The sequence below is a fragment of the Dipodomys merriami genome, unplaced genomic scaffold, assembly GCF_024711535.1.
Source record: "Dipodomys merriami isolate MVZ:Mamm:240054 unplaced genomic scaffold, mDipMer1.0.p SCAF_17, whole genome shotgun sequence".
In the NCBI taxonomy this organism is placed as follows: domain Eukaryota; kingdom Metazoa; phylum Chordata; class Mammalia; order Rodentia; family Heteromyidae; genus Dipodomys; species Dipodomys merriami.
In genome coordinates, this window is record NW_027203048.1 from 31,919,901 (window position 1) to 31,936,311 (window position 16,411).

Genomic DNA, 16,411 nt, shown 5'->3' on the forward strand with positions numbered 1-16,411 from the left:
ATTAGGAGTCTCTAGACTGACATGACTATGTGTAGTGCCCAGTTTAGAAAAAATAAAGGCTGCAGATAGAAATTGCAATTTTCAGTCTTTAACTCCCATTTCCTGCCTACTTTGTGTTACATTTTCCATTTCTCCCTACTTTTTGTTATATTAAAATAAATCCTTAATAAAACTTAAAAAAAAAAAAGCTACAGTTAATACACTCCTAAAAAGACTGTCAGGAGTTAAAGTCACAAGGAAAGTAAACATGCTCAAATAATCGAGGGTCTCAGTGTTCTCAGCAGTTACCTACAGGCTATCCAGCTTCCACATCAGCGGGCTAGCGACTTAGCTGGAGGGTGGAGTGCTTGCCTTGCATATATGAAGCCCTGGCTTACACCCAGAAAGGCAACAATCCAACAATGAAACCTTAAATGTAAGAATGTAGAATGTAAGAACTTTTTAAAAAGTTGATTAAAAATACTGAGAACAGGGGCTGGGAAGGCGGCTCAGTGGTAGAGCGCTTGCCTTGCATGCCTGAGGCCCTGGGTTCGATTCCTCAACACCACGTAAGCAAAAAACAAAAACAAAAAACAAAAAAAATTGCACAAAAATCCTGAGAACGTAGGGGAAAAACAAAGGAGGAGGTAACAACGCTCAATAGGAAATGTACTCATTACCTTACTCATGTAACTGTAACCCCTCTGTACACTGTTTTTACAATAAAAAAAGTATTAAAAAATTTTTTAAACGGAGAACAATTTTAGCTCATAATTTTAGTGAGAGATCTTGGAAGCATTTATACTAGAAGGAAAAAAGAGAAAAGGTTGACCGCAATGTTTCTTTTAAAATTTGTAACAGATTTATAAGAAGCAGCGGGGGAGGGGGGAGAAGAAAGAGGGAGAAGACACATAACTGTGCCTATTAGAGAGATTGAAGAAGCAGTTCTTTGGAGACAGTTCAATCGAAAATTTTCATTTGCCATCATATTTTAATGTGCTGTCTTCACACACAGAGCTGAAGTGAACCATCTGTACTATCACAGCAACTCCACCTAGAAACTATCAGCATGAGCCAAAAGAACATTTGGGTGTTATTAAAGATAGCATTTCTAATTACTGGTTATATGAAAATTGTACTATCTAGTTTTAATTAGTGGCTACAGAATAACAGGAGTGACATAGTACTGATGTCTATATACATCTAATAGATACTAACATTAAAATGAATCTTGAAACTCCCCCCGCAAAAAAAGCCAATAAATAAAACACTCTATTGGATGTGAGCAGATGGTCTAAGGCCAGAAGACAGCTTGAGTACAAATCAACTATTTGTTAAGCAATTCCTTTAGTTCTACATTTTAATTACAGAATCTAGGTTTTAGTACATCTAGTCACATTTCCTAGGGATGAATAAATGATTAGTCTATAAAGGTTATAGTAGCTGGGAAGGTGGCTCAGTGGTAGACTGCATGAGACCCTGGGTTGGTTCCTCAGCAACACATAAGCAGAAAAAGCCAGAAGTGGCACTGTGGCTCAAGTGATAGAACACTAGCCTTGAGCTGAAGAGCTGAAGGACAGCATCCAGGCCCAGAGTTCAGGCCCCACAACTGACCAAAAAAAAAAAATTATAGCATAGATTACCATGCTAGAGCAAAATGACAATACCAGTCCAGGCACTGGTAGCTCATGCCTGTAATCCTAGCTACTCAGAAGGCTGAGATATGAGGATCATGTTTCAGAGAATGATCAGGAGCCTGGGCAGGAAACTCTTATCTCCAATAAAAACTACCAAAAAGGTGGGAGCAAATGCTGTGGCTCAACTGGTAGAGTGTCAGCCTTGAGGAAGAAAAAAAAAAAGTTCAGGGACTATTCCCAGGTCCTGAGTTCAAGCCCCAGGACCAGTGCATGTGTGCATGTGCACATGCACACGCACGCGTGCGCACACACACACACACACACACACACATACACACACATAAAATAATAACATCAGTATTCTAGTATTTGTTTCTCTTATAGATACTATTATTTGAGCCAGGGTGGTGGTATACACCTGTAATCCTCGCACTCAGAATATTGAGGCAGGAGAAGTGTGATAGAGGGGGGAAATTGATTAGAACATATTATAAACATGTGGTCATTTAACAGTAAAATAACCCTAGCACTATCGTTAAAAAGAAAAGCAAAAGGATGATATGATTTTTAGGCCAGCCTGGACTGTACAGCAAGTTTGAGGCTAGCCTGGGCTATATAGTAAGACTCCGTCCACCTGAGAGAAGGCCTGGCTGGCAGATTAGTTTTGGTGTCTTTACTTCATTGTTTCCTGTTTTCCAAAAGCTGTCATGTACTTTCTCTGCCCCTGCTCCCAACTCTAAGAGGACTCTTTCAAGAACTACTCTTTCAAGTAGATCTGAGACCAGTAGAGAACACGAATAAATAACAAATATGCTTAACCCCTCTACTAAATTAAGTTATATCTCATTAAAAATCAGATCTTTAATGTCTTAAAGAAGGTATATATAATCACTAAATCCATGCATATTACTAATTTTATGGAACTATGCTTTCCAAGTTAACATTTCAGAGGACGTTTAACCTTCTCTTGAAGTAATGTCTCCAAATTAGAGACCACCACTAAAGCAGTGATTCTTAAATTTGGGCTAAATAATTAGGCTTTCCCTAGGTCTGAATGACTCAAAAAGTAAAAAATTAGCCCATAACCCAACCTGCTTTAGGACTGGCCCTATACTGAGTTTCTGAGAAAGAGTGGAAAAACTTTATAGTAGCCATATAGTAGAGACCACATCATCAGAGCCAGAAATTAGGGAACAGAGGCTAGGGGAAAAAAAGAATGTGAACTGCCTTAAATAATATATTATTTTCCTAAAAGAGGTGGCATTTTCTTAGGTTATATAGTCAAGGGACTGCATATGAATATCTCAATTTTTTTAATTTACAACTAAGAAGTAAAGTGGGTCAAGAACCATCATTGTGAATAAGAAATTAATCTTGTCTAAAATACCTTTGTACACATAACAAGTGCATGAATTTTTTATTTCCTCAAATCCAAATCATTTCCAATGCTCCTTGAAATATACATTTTGTGGAGAGTGTTGAAATGTGGCCAGGAAAAGGAAGCAAGTTCCTAAACATCTCTTACCCACAATATATTGTGTTTTCTTTTCCATTTCATCAAGTCTGGTTTCTAGTGTATAAACTCCATTTCACAGAATTGTGGTTCATTGTATATAAACTCCCTTCTCACTCTACTCTATCCAGCCTTAGCCTCCTGATCCCTCCCTCCTTTTCTCCCTTCCTTGCTATCATTCTATTTTCTTTCCTTCATTTTGGGGTTCAAAAAACACAAATGCAGAGCAATACTCAATAGGAAGCTAAACAGCTTCAATTTCTTCTGCCTTATCTCCCTTACCAGATTTAATCACAACACAGATGTACTCAGAAAAGCACACTATTCTTTTTTTTTTTTTTTGGGTCCGGTCGTGGGGCCTGAACTCTGGGCCTGGGCACTGTCCCTCAGCTCTTCAGCTCAAGGCTAGCGCTCTACCACTTGAGCCACAGCGCCACTTCCGGCTTTTTTCTTTCTGCTTATGTGGTGCTGGGGAATCGAACCCAGGGCCTCAGGCATGCAAGGCAAGCGCTCTACCACTGAGCTACCTTCCCAGCCCCAAGCACACTATTCTTTAATAACCTTATTTTTTTAAATGTCTTCAAATATTATTTATAAATGAACAAAATTGATACAGAAATAGTAAACAATGGTTCCTTCCCTCAAGGAACACAGCTCTGTATTGTGGTTAATGCTCCAAAGCCACAGACAAGTAGACTTCAATAGAAGCCGCACCTTCGCCTGGTGCTTGTTCCTTCCCTATTCTAATTCACTCAATCCCTACTAGGTATTTTCTGGAAAGCTCTGCTTAAAGCAATCACATGCACCCAAATTCCTGTCGCAGGCTTCTAGACCTGATTATGAGTGCTGCCATAAACCTTACAATCTGTTGGCTCCAGAAAGCCAACTTTTACATGTCCTTGCTGGTATGTGCTTTTTTTTTTTCAATCTTGGGGCTTGAACACAGGGCCTGAGCACTGACCCTGAGCTGCTTTTTCTAAAGGCTAGCACTCTACCACTTGAGCCACAGCACCACTTCTGTTTTTTTCTGTGTATGTGGTACTGAGGAATCACCCAGGGTTTCATGCATGCTAGGCAAGCACTCTACCACTAAGCCACATTCCCAGTCTCAGAATTTTCTTTCTTTCTTTCTTTCTTTTTTTCTTTCTTTCTTTCTTTCTTTCTTTCTTTCTTTCTTTCTTTCTTTCTTTCTTTCTTTCTTCCTTCCTTCCTTCCTTTCTTCCTTTCTTCCTTTCTTTCTTTGTCTTTCTGTCTGTCTGTCTTTCTTTCTTTCTGTCTTTTTTTTTTTTTTTGCCAGTCCTGAGGCTTGAACTCAGGGCCTGGGCACTGTCCATGATCTTCTTTTTTTGCTCAAGGCTAGAACTCTACCACTTGACCCACAGTGCCCCTTATGGCCTTTTCTGTGTAAGCCCAGGGCTTCATGCATGCTAGGTAAGCACTCCATCATTAAGCCCCTTGAATTTTTTTCTTAGTGTTAGCTGGGTTCATGTTCTTCCTACTTATGTTATCTCCGGGGTTTATCGTTTACACATACACTGCCTATCCAGAACCAGGTTCTTCCTACATTTTCTCTCTCGGGCAATGTGAAACTGACTCATTCCTCTCTATCCTTATTGCTCAACTTCCGTTTACCTTTGAGTTGTCATGAATCATCTTATGAACTGCTATAAACTCATTCTGATCTGACGTGGTTAGCCATAACTACACCTCAATGAATGCTTGGGAAATGCTTTCTAACTCAGTTTAATAAGAACCTAAATTAAATCTACAAAGAATGTATTGATAACTATTATACCTCTGAAAATAAACACCAATATTAACCAAATGTCAGAGTTTAAGTAAAAAGTTTAATTTTTCTTACTTTTCCTGGGTGACCCAATTGATGACTAAATCAAGCCGTTTCTCAGATAATCCGCATTTGATTCCTTCCAGGGTTAGCTCCTTATTAATAGGACGTTTGAAAGCATGACTTGTGCTGAATATTGCCTCAAAAAATGAGAGTAATGGAAGAGTCCTTCCTCTAATTTTTCCAACCTCTACAGAAAGAAAAGCTTTGAGTCAAACACACCCAAGAAATGGTTTCCTCTTTATTTCATATTACTACTTTCATCTCTTTGCATTTCCTAAGCCTTTAATAATACATATAAATAAAACCTTATACTCTTAGATAATAACTATCACTATCTATCTCTGCCAAGTGAGATGGAGGCAGAAATCTAGAAGCCAAGGGAAGCCAAAACTTTTTGACAGTCACCGAAGCTAAAGCTCCTTTGGAGCTCATCTGTATCTAGCTTATTTTACTTAACACAATGTCCTCCCTGTAGTTGCAAATAGCAGCATCTACTCTCACAAGGCTGAGTAATATTTCACTGCATATATACATAACAGATGTTCCTTGGCTACAAAATTAGGATCCTTGAAATGAGATTATGTTGTGATTAAAAAAAGAGAGAGAGGCTGACAGATCCAGGATTGCATAGGGTTTGACTTGGAATAGACAGAAGTATGGTCCTGGGCAGCAACAAGACCTAGTGGGTCCCTACAATCTGGGTCAGAAGGAGGGGCGTGTTACATGTTTAGGACAAAAATCACTTCATCCAGGCCAGACTATAGCTCTTGGAAAGTGGATAAATCTTTATTTCTTGATGGCCACTAGAGTTTCATTTTTTCCTTGCCAGTAGCAGGAAAACCCTGAGCTTGCTTGCTAACATAAAGTGTACTACCACTTGAGTCATTTTTTTTCAATATGGCTTTTTGCTGGTTAATTGAAGTAGGATTCTAATGAGTTTTCCTGCCGGGGCTGACTTCGAACCATGATCCTCAAACCTAAGCTTCCTGAGCAGCTAGGATTACTGGTGTGAGCCACCAGCACTGAGCTACCACTCTGCCTCTTAGTGAATTCATTCACACCTCTCGTACCAGCTGAAACCAGTGGACCTAACAATCTATATCCTTTCTATGAACTATTACTCATCAATAGAAGGGAATAAACTATTGTCAGATCGAACAACATGAATTTAAAAGTATTTATGCCTGAGTACACAAAGCCAGTCAAAAAGGAATGCCTACTGAATGATCCTACTCATATAAAATTATAGAAAATACAAACTAGTCTGCTGTGACCAAAAACAGACCTGTACTTGGCTGAGGACTATGGAAGGAAAGGCTGGGGTGGCAGAGGGTAGTAAAGGGAGTCATAGTGAGGGAGCCATGGGGTAGTGGATGGGGAATGGGGAGGGAGTAGAGAAAGTAGAAAGTAGAACGATGGCAAGGATAGGAGGGATAATGTCGAAACATCACATTGTTTAAATGTGTACAATTTAGGTTGGGAACATAGCTCAGAGGTGTACCATCTATGAAACCCTAGGTTCTACCTCCAGTAATACAAAAAAATAAGTATAGCATTAGTTGTATGCATGTCATTTTACCAAAAGAAAGTTATCGTTTAAAATGTGATAGGGCAGCCAGGCCCAGTGGCTCACACCTATAATCCTAGATACTCAGGAGGCTGAGATCTGAGAATCACAGTTCAAAGCCAGCCTGGGGAACAGGAAAGTCCGTGAAACTCTTATCTCACTTACTACCAGAAAACTGGAAGTGGTGCTGTGACTCAAGTTCACGGCCAGAGTTCAAGCCCCACGACTAACAACAGCAGCAACAAAAATGTGTTAGGGCTTATCAGATCCTACTGTCTTAAGAGTTCACTCTTAGCTTCTGTAATTCCATTTTGCTTTTGTGACTCCATCTTAAAGGACTGCACCCCCACCCGTGAGACTAGTTCCTTATAGTTTGACATTTAAAGATATATGGAGCCCTTGTTCTGTTTCTCTTTCTAGGTAACAATCATAGTAACCGGTCATAGAAATGATCATGGTAAGGGGTCATGTTGCCCTTCTTGGGTTTGCTTACAGCATTGTCTAAGCTTCTGTAACTTCACACTTGGCTTGCACCTGCAGAAAAAAAAATTAGGAGCTTTCCACCCCTGAATAAATAAGAAGATGGGTTTTCTGCTTTAAAGTGGGCCATGAGATCAGGCTTGGCACTGCACTTTTGAGCACCTGATTGCCCAATGTAGTTCCAGCCAGTAATAAAGACTTTCTATTGGCTATACTCCACGTCTATGTGGTCTCTCCTGGTGGTCTTCCTCACAACAAAGAGAATGTGGAGTACAATTGACAATAGTGAATACATGAGTACTAACATGTTTCCCACATGTTTCTATATACTGAAATAGTTCATAATTTGATTTAGAAAATCTAATCAAATCCCTTAATGTTATAGCTAAGGAACTAGTAATGGTAGAGACAGGATTGTGGGCTCGACCGTTAGCCTCCCAGGTTGTAATTCCATTCTATCAAAGAAAAACAAAGTAAATGTTGCATATATTTTTAAGATTCCGAGAGAAATGCTTGGATGCTTACCCTTAAATTTATTCATTGTACCAATGTTCTGGAGGATTCTCCGAGGACTGCTTGCCGCAAAAGAAGCTGCCATTTCATATTCACCTAGTGAGATTAATTCATTGAACCTACAGCCATTCCGTTGTGTAATGTGTTATGATGGTACACAAAAAAAGAAGGAAAACTGATTAGAAATGTCTAATACAAACCAATTGTAATTAGATTTATTCATCTGCAAGATGTTCACTCTTCTCTAATACTCCAGTGTTTGTTTTGTCTGATTAAAATATTGTCACTTGCCAGCTGACTTTGAACCTGATCCTGTACTTTATCTCTTACAGGAAATCATAGCAAATGAAAAGAACTTGAAGTGAATTTACAATAAACACTGGTTTGGGGTCTGCTTTTTGCTCACCATCAGAACAAATTAAGGTAATCTACTTAGAAGTTCAATCTACAAAAAATAGTCATTGAATGTAGATACAGCCAAAGTGGAAATCAAGAAGTGTTCTTGGGGGGCTGGGAAGGTGGCTCAGTGGTAGAGTGCTTGCCTTGCATGCATGAGGCCCTGGGTTCGATTCCCAAGCACCACATAAGCAAAAAGAAAAAAGCCGGAAGTGGCGCTATGGCTCAAGTGGTAGAGCACTAGCTTTGAGCTGAAGAGCTGAGGGACAGTGCCCAGGCCCAGAGTTCAGGCCCCATGACCGGACCCAAAAAAAAAAAAAAAAAAAAAGAAGTGTTCTTGGTTTTTAGAAGTCTATATTTCTCTTCTCAGGCACTGGCCCCACAACTAAATATTAGACTAACACAGGACCTATAATGGTTAACTTTAGCCTCTACACTACTTCCTATGGCATAGGTCTTCAAATAAGCCCTTGCCTTGCAACGAGTAAAACTGTGGCAAACAGGTTTAATAAGTAGTACTGCAAATAAATAGGAACACAAAGGGGGAAGACCGAAGTCATATTAAGTAAAATATATAAAACTTTTACTCTCAACATTTTTTCTCTCATGAAAACTAGTAGGCTTAGAGAAGTATCATACAATGTAAGAAAATACAAATGGGTCATCTTTACCCATTTCTCTGTAACATGATAACAAGGAATTCAGCAGGTAAAATCTGTTCAGATTATAAGAATAATGATACTGCATAAATTCATTACACATTAGCCTATGGTATTTGAATTAACTTTTAAAGAAAACAATCATAGATCTCTTATACCTCTAGTAAATGCTATGTATATGTACAAGTGAGAAATAAATCACTTTCATATGTCATAAAATGGAAAAATTGAGAGAAAAAAGTAATGAATTGGCTATGATAATCTGAATCAAGAAATCTCTCTCTCTCTCTCTCTCTCTCTCTCTCTCTTCTCTCTCTCTCTCTTTCTCTCTCTCTCTCTCTCTCTCTCTCTCTCTCTCTCTCTCTCTCTCTCTCTCTCTCTCTCTCTCTCTGACAGTCTTGAACTTGTGGCCTGGGCACTAGTCTTGAGCTTCTTTTTGCTCAAGGCTAGCACTCTATCACTTGAGCCATAACTCCACTTTCAGCTTTTTTGGTAATTTATTGGAGATAAGAGTCTCACGGACTCTCCTGCCTGGGCTGTCTTAAAACCACATCCTCAGATCTCAGCCTCCTAAGTAACCAGGATTACAAGCATGAGCCACCAGCACTGAGCTAAGAAAGAATTCTTTTGCTGGGCATTGGTGGCTTACTCCTGTGAGCTATGAAAAAGTAAAATAAAGTTCTAGCTTCATTTCTAACTTGTTAACTTGGATGCTTTTTTTCTTTTTCTTTTTTTGTCAGTCCTGGGGCTTGAACTCAGTGCCTGGGCACTGGCCTGGGCACTGTTCCTGAGCTTCTTTTGCTCAAGGCTAGCACTCTACCACTTGAGCCACAATGCCACTTCTGGCTTTTTCTGTTGGTGTGGTACTGTTGGTATGGTACTGAGGAATCGAACCCAGGGCTTCATGCATGCTAGGCAAGCATTCTACCACTAAGCAACATTCCCAGCCCTGAATAATTTTTTCAAAATGCAAAATCTCAAGACTCTGGATCATTGAGGTACTGAATAAATAGTAAATGTTGCTACTTAAGTATGGGAAATCAGAGTATTTAAAATGTTTGCCTTTCAATGCAGTAAAGCATAATTTCAGCTTCTTTTGCCTTGCTTAGACTGTCTTCAAAAAGTTCATCAGCTACAATTTCTTCAACTGTAAATATTGGGAGAAAAAAACACCGTAAGACATTGGTTGTTCATCTATAGAAAATAAACATGTTTATTGCTTTGGTTTCAAACAGCATCAACCTCTTCCTAAACTGAGTGACCTCCCTGGACTTTTCTATTATTTTCAAGTACATTTTCAGGTATTCTCTCTTTGGCTCATTATGTCTATGCTTTAGCAGCTATCTGTCAGTTGCTGAAGGAAGAAATCCAAAGGGCAACAGGAAACTATCAGAAGTAAGTATATTTTTGCCAGTTTTTGTTGTTGTTGTTCTTGGTTGTGGTGGTCATGGGGCTTGAACTCAAGGCCTGGGCCCTGTCCCTGAGCTCTTTTGCTCAAGGCTAGCACTCTATCACTTTGAGCCACAGCTTTACTTCTGGTTTTCTGGTGGCTAATTGGTGTTGATAGTCTCACAGACTTTCCTGCCTGTGCTGGCTTTGAACCACAATCCTCAGATCTCAGCCTCTTATTACAGGCATAAGCCACCAGCACCCAGCCTATTTTTTTACTTTTTTTTTGGGGGGGGGGGGTCTGGTCGTGGGGCCTGAACTCTGGGACCTAGGCGCTGTCCCTCAGCTCTTCAGCTCAAGGTTAGTGCTCTACCACTTGAGCCACAGCGCCACTTCCAGCTTTTTTCTTTTTCTTTTTGCTTATGTGGTGCTGAGGAATCAAACCCAGGGCCTCAGGCATGCAAGGCAAGCGGTCTAACACTGAGTCACCTTCCCAGCCCTTTTTTCACTTTCTTTAAACTCAACTTAGAAACCTCATTCTTTAAGCTTTCGGGGGAAATTGACTTTAACTGTTTGTGCTATTAAAATATTAAAGGACCCAAAGTTACTAGATAGAGTGAGATAACAAACTAAGAGCTGAAATTAACAAGATAGAGACTAAGAAAACTATAAATAAAATTAATAAAACAAATTGACAGACCTCTGGCAAGATTAACGAAAAAAAGAAGAGAGGAGACCCAAATCAACAAGATCAGAGATGCCACAGGAAAAATTACAACAAACATCCAAGACATACAAACAATTATAAAGAACTATTTTCAGGATCTATACTCACTAGGAAAACCTAGCAGAAATGGATGAATATTTAGAGAAATACAAATTGCCCAAACTGAATCAAGAAGAAATAAGTCAATTAAATAAGGCAATAACTTACAATGAGATAGAGGAAACAATCAGAAGTCTTCCAACAAAGAAAAGCCCAGGACCAGATTGATTCACTATGGAATTCTATAAGACCTTTAAACAGGAACTAATAATACCCATACTCCTCAAGCTCTTCTGAGATATAGAAACAGAGGGAGCAATCCCGAACTCATTCTATGAAGCCAATATCACACATCCCCAAACCAGGCAAAGATCCAACAAAAAAAAGATGATGAATCTCCTTGATGAACACAGATGTAAAGCTCTTCAATAAAATGTTAGCCAACAGAATCCAGAAAATATTTTTTTAAAAAAAACATACATTATGATCAAGTAGGCTTTATCCTTGAGATGCAGGGATAGTTTAACATACATAAATCAATAAATGTAATCCATCACGTCAACAGACCCAAGGTCAAGAACCACATGATTATCTCCATTGATGTGGAAAAGGCTTTTAATAAAATACAATATCCATTCATGTTAAAAGCTCTGGAGAAAATAGGAATAGAAGGAACATTCCTTAAAACAATAAAAGCCATATATGATAGACCAATAGCCAATATTGTACTAAACAGGGAAAAACTACAACCAATTCTCCTAAAAGCAGGAACAAGGCAAGGATGCCCACTCTCTCCACTCCTCTTCAATATAGTCCTGGAACCCTTAGCCAGAGCAATAAGGCAATAAAAGTACATTACAGGGATCTGCATAGAGAAGGAAGAAATTAAACTATCGCTATTTGCAGATGATATTATACCCTAACAATCCCCAAAACTCCACTCCCAAACTCCTAGAGCTTATAAACCACTTCAGCAAAGTAGCACATAAATCAGTTGCCTTTCTGTACACCTACAATGTACAAGCAGAAAGGAAAATCAAGGAAACAACCCCATTCACAATAACCTCAAAAAATTAACCTCCTTTACAAAGATGTAAAGAAACTATTTAGTGAAAACTATAAAAGCCTAAAGAGAGAAATCACAGAGGACACCAGGAAATGGAAAGACCTTCCATGTTCTTAGTGAGGCAGAATTAATATTCTGAAAATGGCCATTCTGCCAAAAATGATATATAAATTCAATGCAATTCCCATCAAAATCCCAATGATTTTCTTTACTGAAATAGAGAAAACTACCCAAAAATTCATATGGAACAACAAAAGACCTAGAATAGCCAAAGCAATTCTAGGCAAAAGAAACGATGTGGGAGGGATCACAATACCAGATTTCAAGCTCTACTATAGAGCCATAACAATAAAGACAACTTGATACCGGCACAAAAACAGACCCCAAGACCAATGGAACAGATTGGAAGATCCAGAACTAAAACCACATACCTATAGTTAGCTGATATTTGACAAAGAAGCCAAAGACATAGAATGGAAGAAGCACAGCCTCTTCAACTATTGGTGCTGGGAAAACTGGGAGGCCACATGCAGAAATTTAGGATCCTAGCCTGCCACCATGCACTAACATCAACTCAAAATGGATTAAAAACCTTAACATCAAACCTGAAACTCTGAAACTACTGCAAGACAGAGTAGGAGAGGCACTTGAACTTATAGGCACAGGCAGGAACTCCCTGAACAGAGTTCCAAGGTCACAAATTGGAGACTTGACAAATGGAACTACCTTAAAATAAAAAGCTTCTGCACAGCTAAAGACATAGCTACCAAATTAGAAAGACAGCCAACTAATTGGGAAAAAGTATTTGCCAGCAATATATCAGACAAGGGGTTAATATCCAGTATATACAGGGAACTCAAGAAACAAATACCTCCCAAATCTAACAAACCAATCACTAAATGGGCAAGGGAGCTAAAGAGAGACTTCTCAGAAGAGATAAAAATGGCAAAGAAACACATGAGGAAATGTTCATCATCCCTGACTGTAAAGGAAATGCAAATAAAAACAACCCTGAGATACCACCTTACCCCAGTCAGAATGGCCCACATTCTAAAGTCAGCCAACAACAAATGCTGGCAGGGATGTGGAGAAAGAGGAACCCTATTGCACTGTTGGTGGGAATGTACACTAATATAATCACTTTGGAAAGCAGTCTGGAGGCACCTCAGAAAGCTAATTACAGACTTCCGCTATGATCCAGCCATACCACTCCTAGGCATCTACCCTGAGCAACAGGAATCAGGATACGAGGACACACACAACCCTCATGTTCATTTCAGCACTGTTCACAATAGCCAGGACAGATGCCCCACTACAAATGAATGGATACAAAAATTGTGGTACCTATACGCAATGGAAGATTATACAGCCGTTAGAAAGGACAAAATAACAGCATTCACAGGGAAATGGATGGAACTCGAAAAAATCATTTTGAGCAAGGTAAGTCAAGAGCAGATAGACAAACAACACATGGTCTCACTGATATATGGGTGTTAAATCCAAAATGCAAGGAGATATGACAAAGTAAACAAGACTTGAGAAACAAAGGACCTCCACTCATTTTGTCATATTACAGAGGGAAACAGGGGAAAATATACAACAGAGGGGCATAGGACATTGATAAAATGAACTAAACAGCCGGACACTAGTGGCTCAGGTCTGTAATCCCAGCTACTCAGGAGGCTGAGATCTGAGGATCACGGTTCAAAGCCAGCTCAGGCAAGGAAAGTCTCCGAGACTCTTATGTCCAACAAACCACTAGAAAACTGGAAGTGGCACTGTGGCTCAAGTGGTAGAGTGCTAGCCTTGAGCTGAAGAGCTCATGGACAGCACCCAGGCCTAGAGTGCAAGCTCACAACTGACAAAAAAAAAAAAAAAAACAACTCAAGGGTAGCAATGGGAAGGAGGAAATGAGAGGGAAACAGGGAACAGCTTACATTAAGTAAAAGGAAAGAAATGTACATATCACCCCATGAGGAAGAAATAATTGTATTGTCAAAGCTCATAGAATTCACAAACGTTATAGACCATGATAATGACAATTTGCCTTGTGAAGGTTAAAATGTGTTTGTGACTTTAACTAAGTATCACTATCTCACATACTGTGAAATTTATGCAATCACTTAATCTCAATAAAACATTATAAAAATAGTATAGCAAGGGATACGGGATATGCTAGGCTCCTTGGCACAGGTCAAAACTTCCTAAATAATGATCCAGAAATACAACAAATCTAAGAAAGTCTGGATAAATGGGATTGCATTAAACTGAAGAGCTTTTGCATGGCAGAGGATATAGAAAGCCCACAGATTGGGAGAAAATCTTCACTAGCTATATAACAGAAAAGGGCCTTATGTCAAAAATATACATAGAGCTCAAAAAATTACATCCCCCCAATAAAAAATCCCCAAAGAAACAACCATCCCATTAATAAGTAGCCTAAAGAATTAAAAAGAGGCTTCTCAGGAGAGGAAATAAGAATAGCCAATAGACACATGAAGAAATATTCATCTCTGGCCATAAAATAAATGCAAATCAAAATCACATTGAGATTCCACCTCATCCCAGTTAGAATGGCTATTATCAAGAAAACAAATAATAGTAGATGCTGGCGGGGATGTGGCTAAAAGGGAATGCTACTACACTGTTGATGGGAATACAAACTGGTTCAACCACCCTGGAAAACCATATGGAGTTTCCTTAAAAGACTAAATGTAGGGCTGGGAAGGTGGCTCAGTGGTAGAGCACTTGCCTTGCATGCATGAGGCCCTGGGTTCAATTCCTCAGCACCACATAAGCAAAAAGAAAAAAGCTGGAAGTGGCGCTATGGCTCAAGTGGTAGAGCGCTAGCCTTGAGCTGAAGAGCTGAGAGACAGCGCCCAGGCCCAGAGTTCAGGCCCCATGACTGGACCCAAAAAAAAAAAAAAAAGACTAAATGTACAACTCCCCTATGATCCAGCAATTCCACTCCTGGGTGTTTATCCAAATGATCACAAACAAGACCACTCTAAAGCTACTAGCACAAATGGGTGTGCCCGGACCCCTGGAGGCAGTGGCAGGCACTTGGCTGATAGGTTACTGTCAGTCTAGTGCCTGGGACTGGGAATTTCCTGAGGATCTGCCCACTGTACCGACCTATTTAGGACCCAACCAGCCTAGCCTCAGGGAGGATGCCACATGTGTCTGTGATGGTGTCCTGTGTCCTGTCTCCTGGCTCATCTCCAGTCATCATGGCATCACAATTCAGCTCTCCACTGGAGCCGAATTGGTTTGTTGGTATTGATTTTGTTATTTCTTTCCTCTTTAGCATGTTTCCTGGCTGTGTTATGTGTATTTGCATGCTGCAGGCCTTTGCAGCTGTTAACTGTATAATAAAGACTCCAATAATTTTTCTATATTAAAAAAAAGCTACCAGCCCAACTATGTTCACTGCAGCATTACTTACCATACGTGTGTGTGTGTGTGTGTGTGTGTGTGTGTGTGTGTGAATTCTATGCTTCCATCAGAAAGAATGACAGTGGCCGGGCGCTGGTGGCTCACGCCTGTAATCCTAGCTACTCAGGAGGCTGAGATCTGAGGATTGCGGTTCAAAGCCAGCCTGGGCAGGAGAGACCGTGAGACTCCTATCTCCAATAAACCACCAGAAAACCAGAAGTGGCACTGTAGCTCAAGTGGTAGAGTGCTCGCCTTGAGCTGAAGAGCTGAGGGACAGCGCCCAGGCCCAGAGTTCAAGCCCCACGACCAACCAAAAAAAAAAAAAAAAAAAAGAAAGAATGACAGTGTCCCATTTGTAAGGAAATGGAAAGACTTGGAAAAAGTCATATTAAGTGAAGTAAGCCAGCCCCAAAGAAACATAGGCTCCATGAGGTTTCCCTCATTTGTAATAATGAGCATAGTTGTAGTAGAGGAGCACAATAGCTCAATAGCTATGGACATATGACCATATAAAATGATGCTAATCGAACTCCAAGATATGGAAATAAGAGGGATTTTTGTTGTTGATGCTGTTGGTTTTAATGTACTGTATGAAGTTCTTTCTTTTTTTTCCCCCTTTGGTTTATCCCCTGTTGTCACTGTTTTTGATTCTGGTACCCTCTGTCTTATATGTATGTTTATCTGATTTGGGGAAGGGAAGGGGAATAACAAAATGGTGAAACAAGGACAAAGAATGAACCAATGCAACAGCAATACTCACAAGATACTAGGCTGGAAATGAACTTAAAACTTGCGGGAAGGGAGAAAAGGGGGAGGGATAATGGGAGAAAACGAGGGAGAGGATAACACTTCGACAAGAAATGTAACTCATTACCTGACTTATGTAACTGTACCCCTCTGTACATCACCTTTACAACAAAATAAAATTAAATTAAAAAATACAGATGAACTGCCCTGTATTTCGATGGTTTCCTGAACTTGTTCCACGATCTCTTGAAATGAGACACTCCTATCAGATGCCAACCATACAGTAAGTGCATGTGAAATAATCTGTAGTCTTTGATAACTACAAAGATAAAAAAAAAAATCAATGAGCTACCAAGCCTAAAATCAAGTGGTGCAATAGTAAAGTAAGCATAAATTAACGCTTCGCATTTTGAAA

The 16,411-nt window shown here is 39.7% G+C and overlaps 1 protein-coding gene across 1 annotated transcript in view; it reads right to left on the reverse strand.

The window, feature by feature from the left end:
• Window positions 1-16,411, reverse strand: part of Clhc1 (clathrin heavy chain linker domain containing 1) — a 36,880-nt gene that overhangs the window by 8,222 nt on the left and 12,247 nt on the right. Inside the window, exons 6-9 of the mRNA XM_070025016.1 lie at window positions 16,203-16,315; window positions 9,656-9,740; window positions 7,551-7,657; window positions 4,991-5,165 (exon numbers count right to left, since the gene is read on the reverse strand). Of these exons, the coding sequence (XP_069881117.1) occupies window positions 4,991-5,165; window positions 7,551-7,657; window positions 9,656-9,740; window positions 16,203-16,315 (480 nt within the window). The remainder of the gene's footprint in view (window positions 1-4,990; window positions 5,166-7,550; window positions 7,658-9,655; window positions 9,741-16,202; window positions 16,316-16,411) is intronic.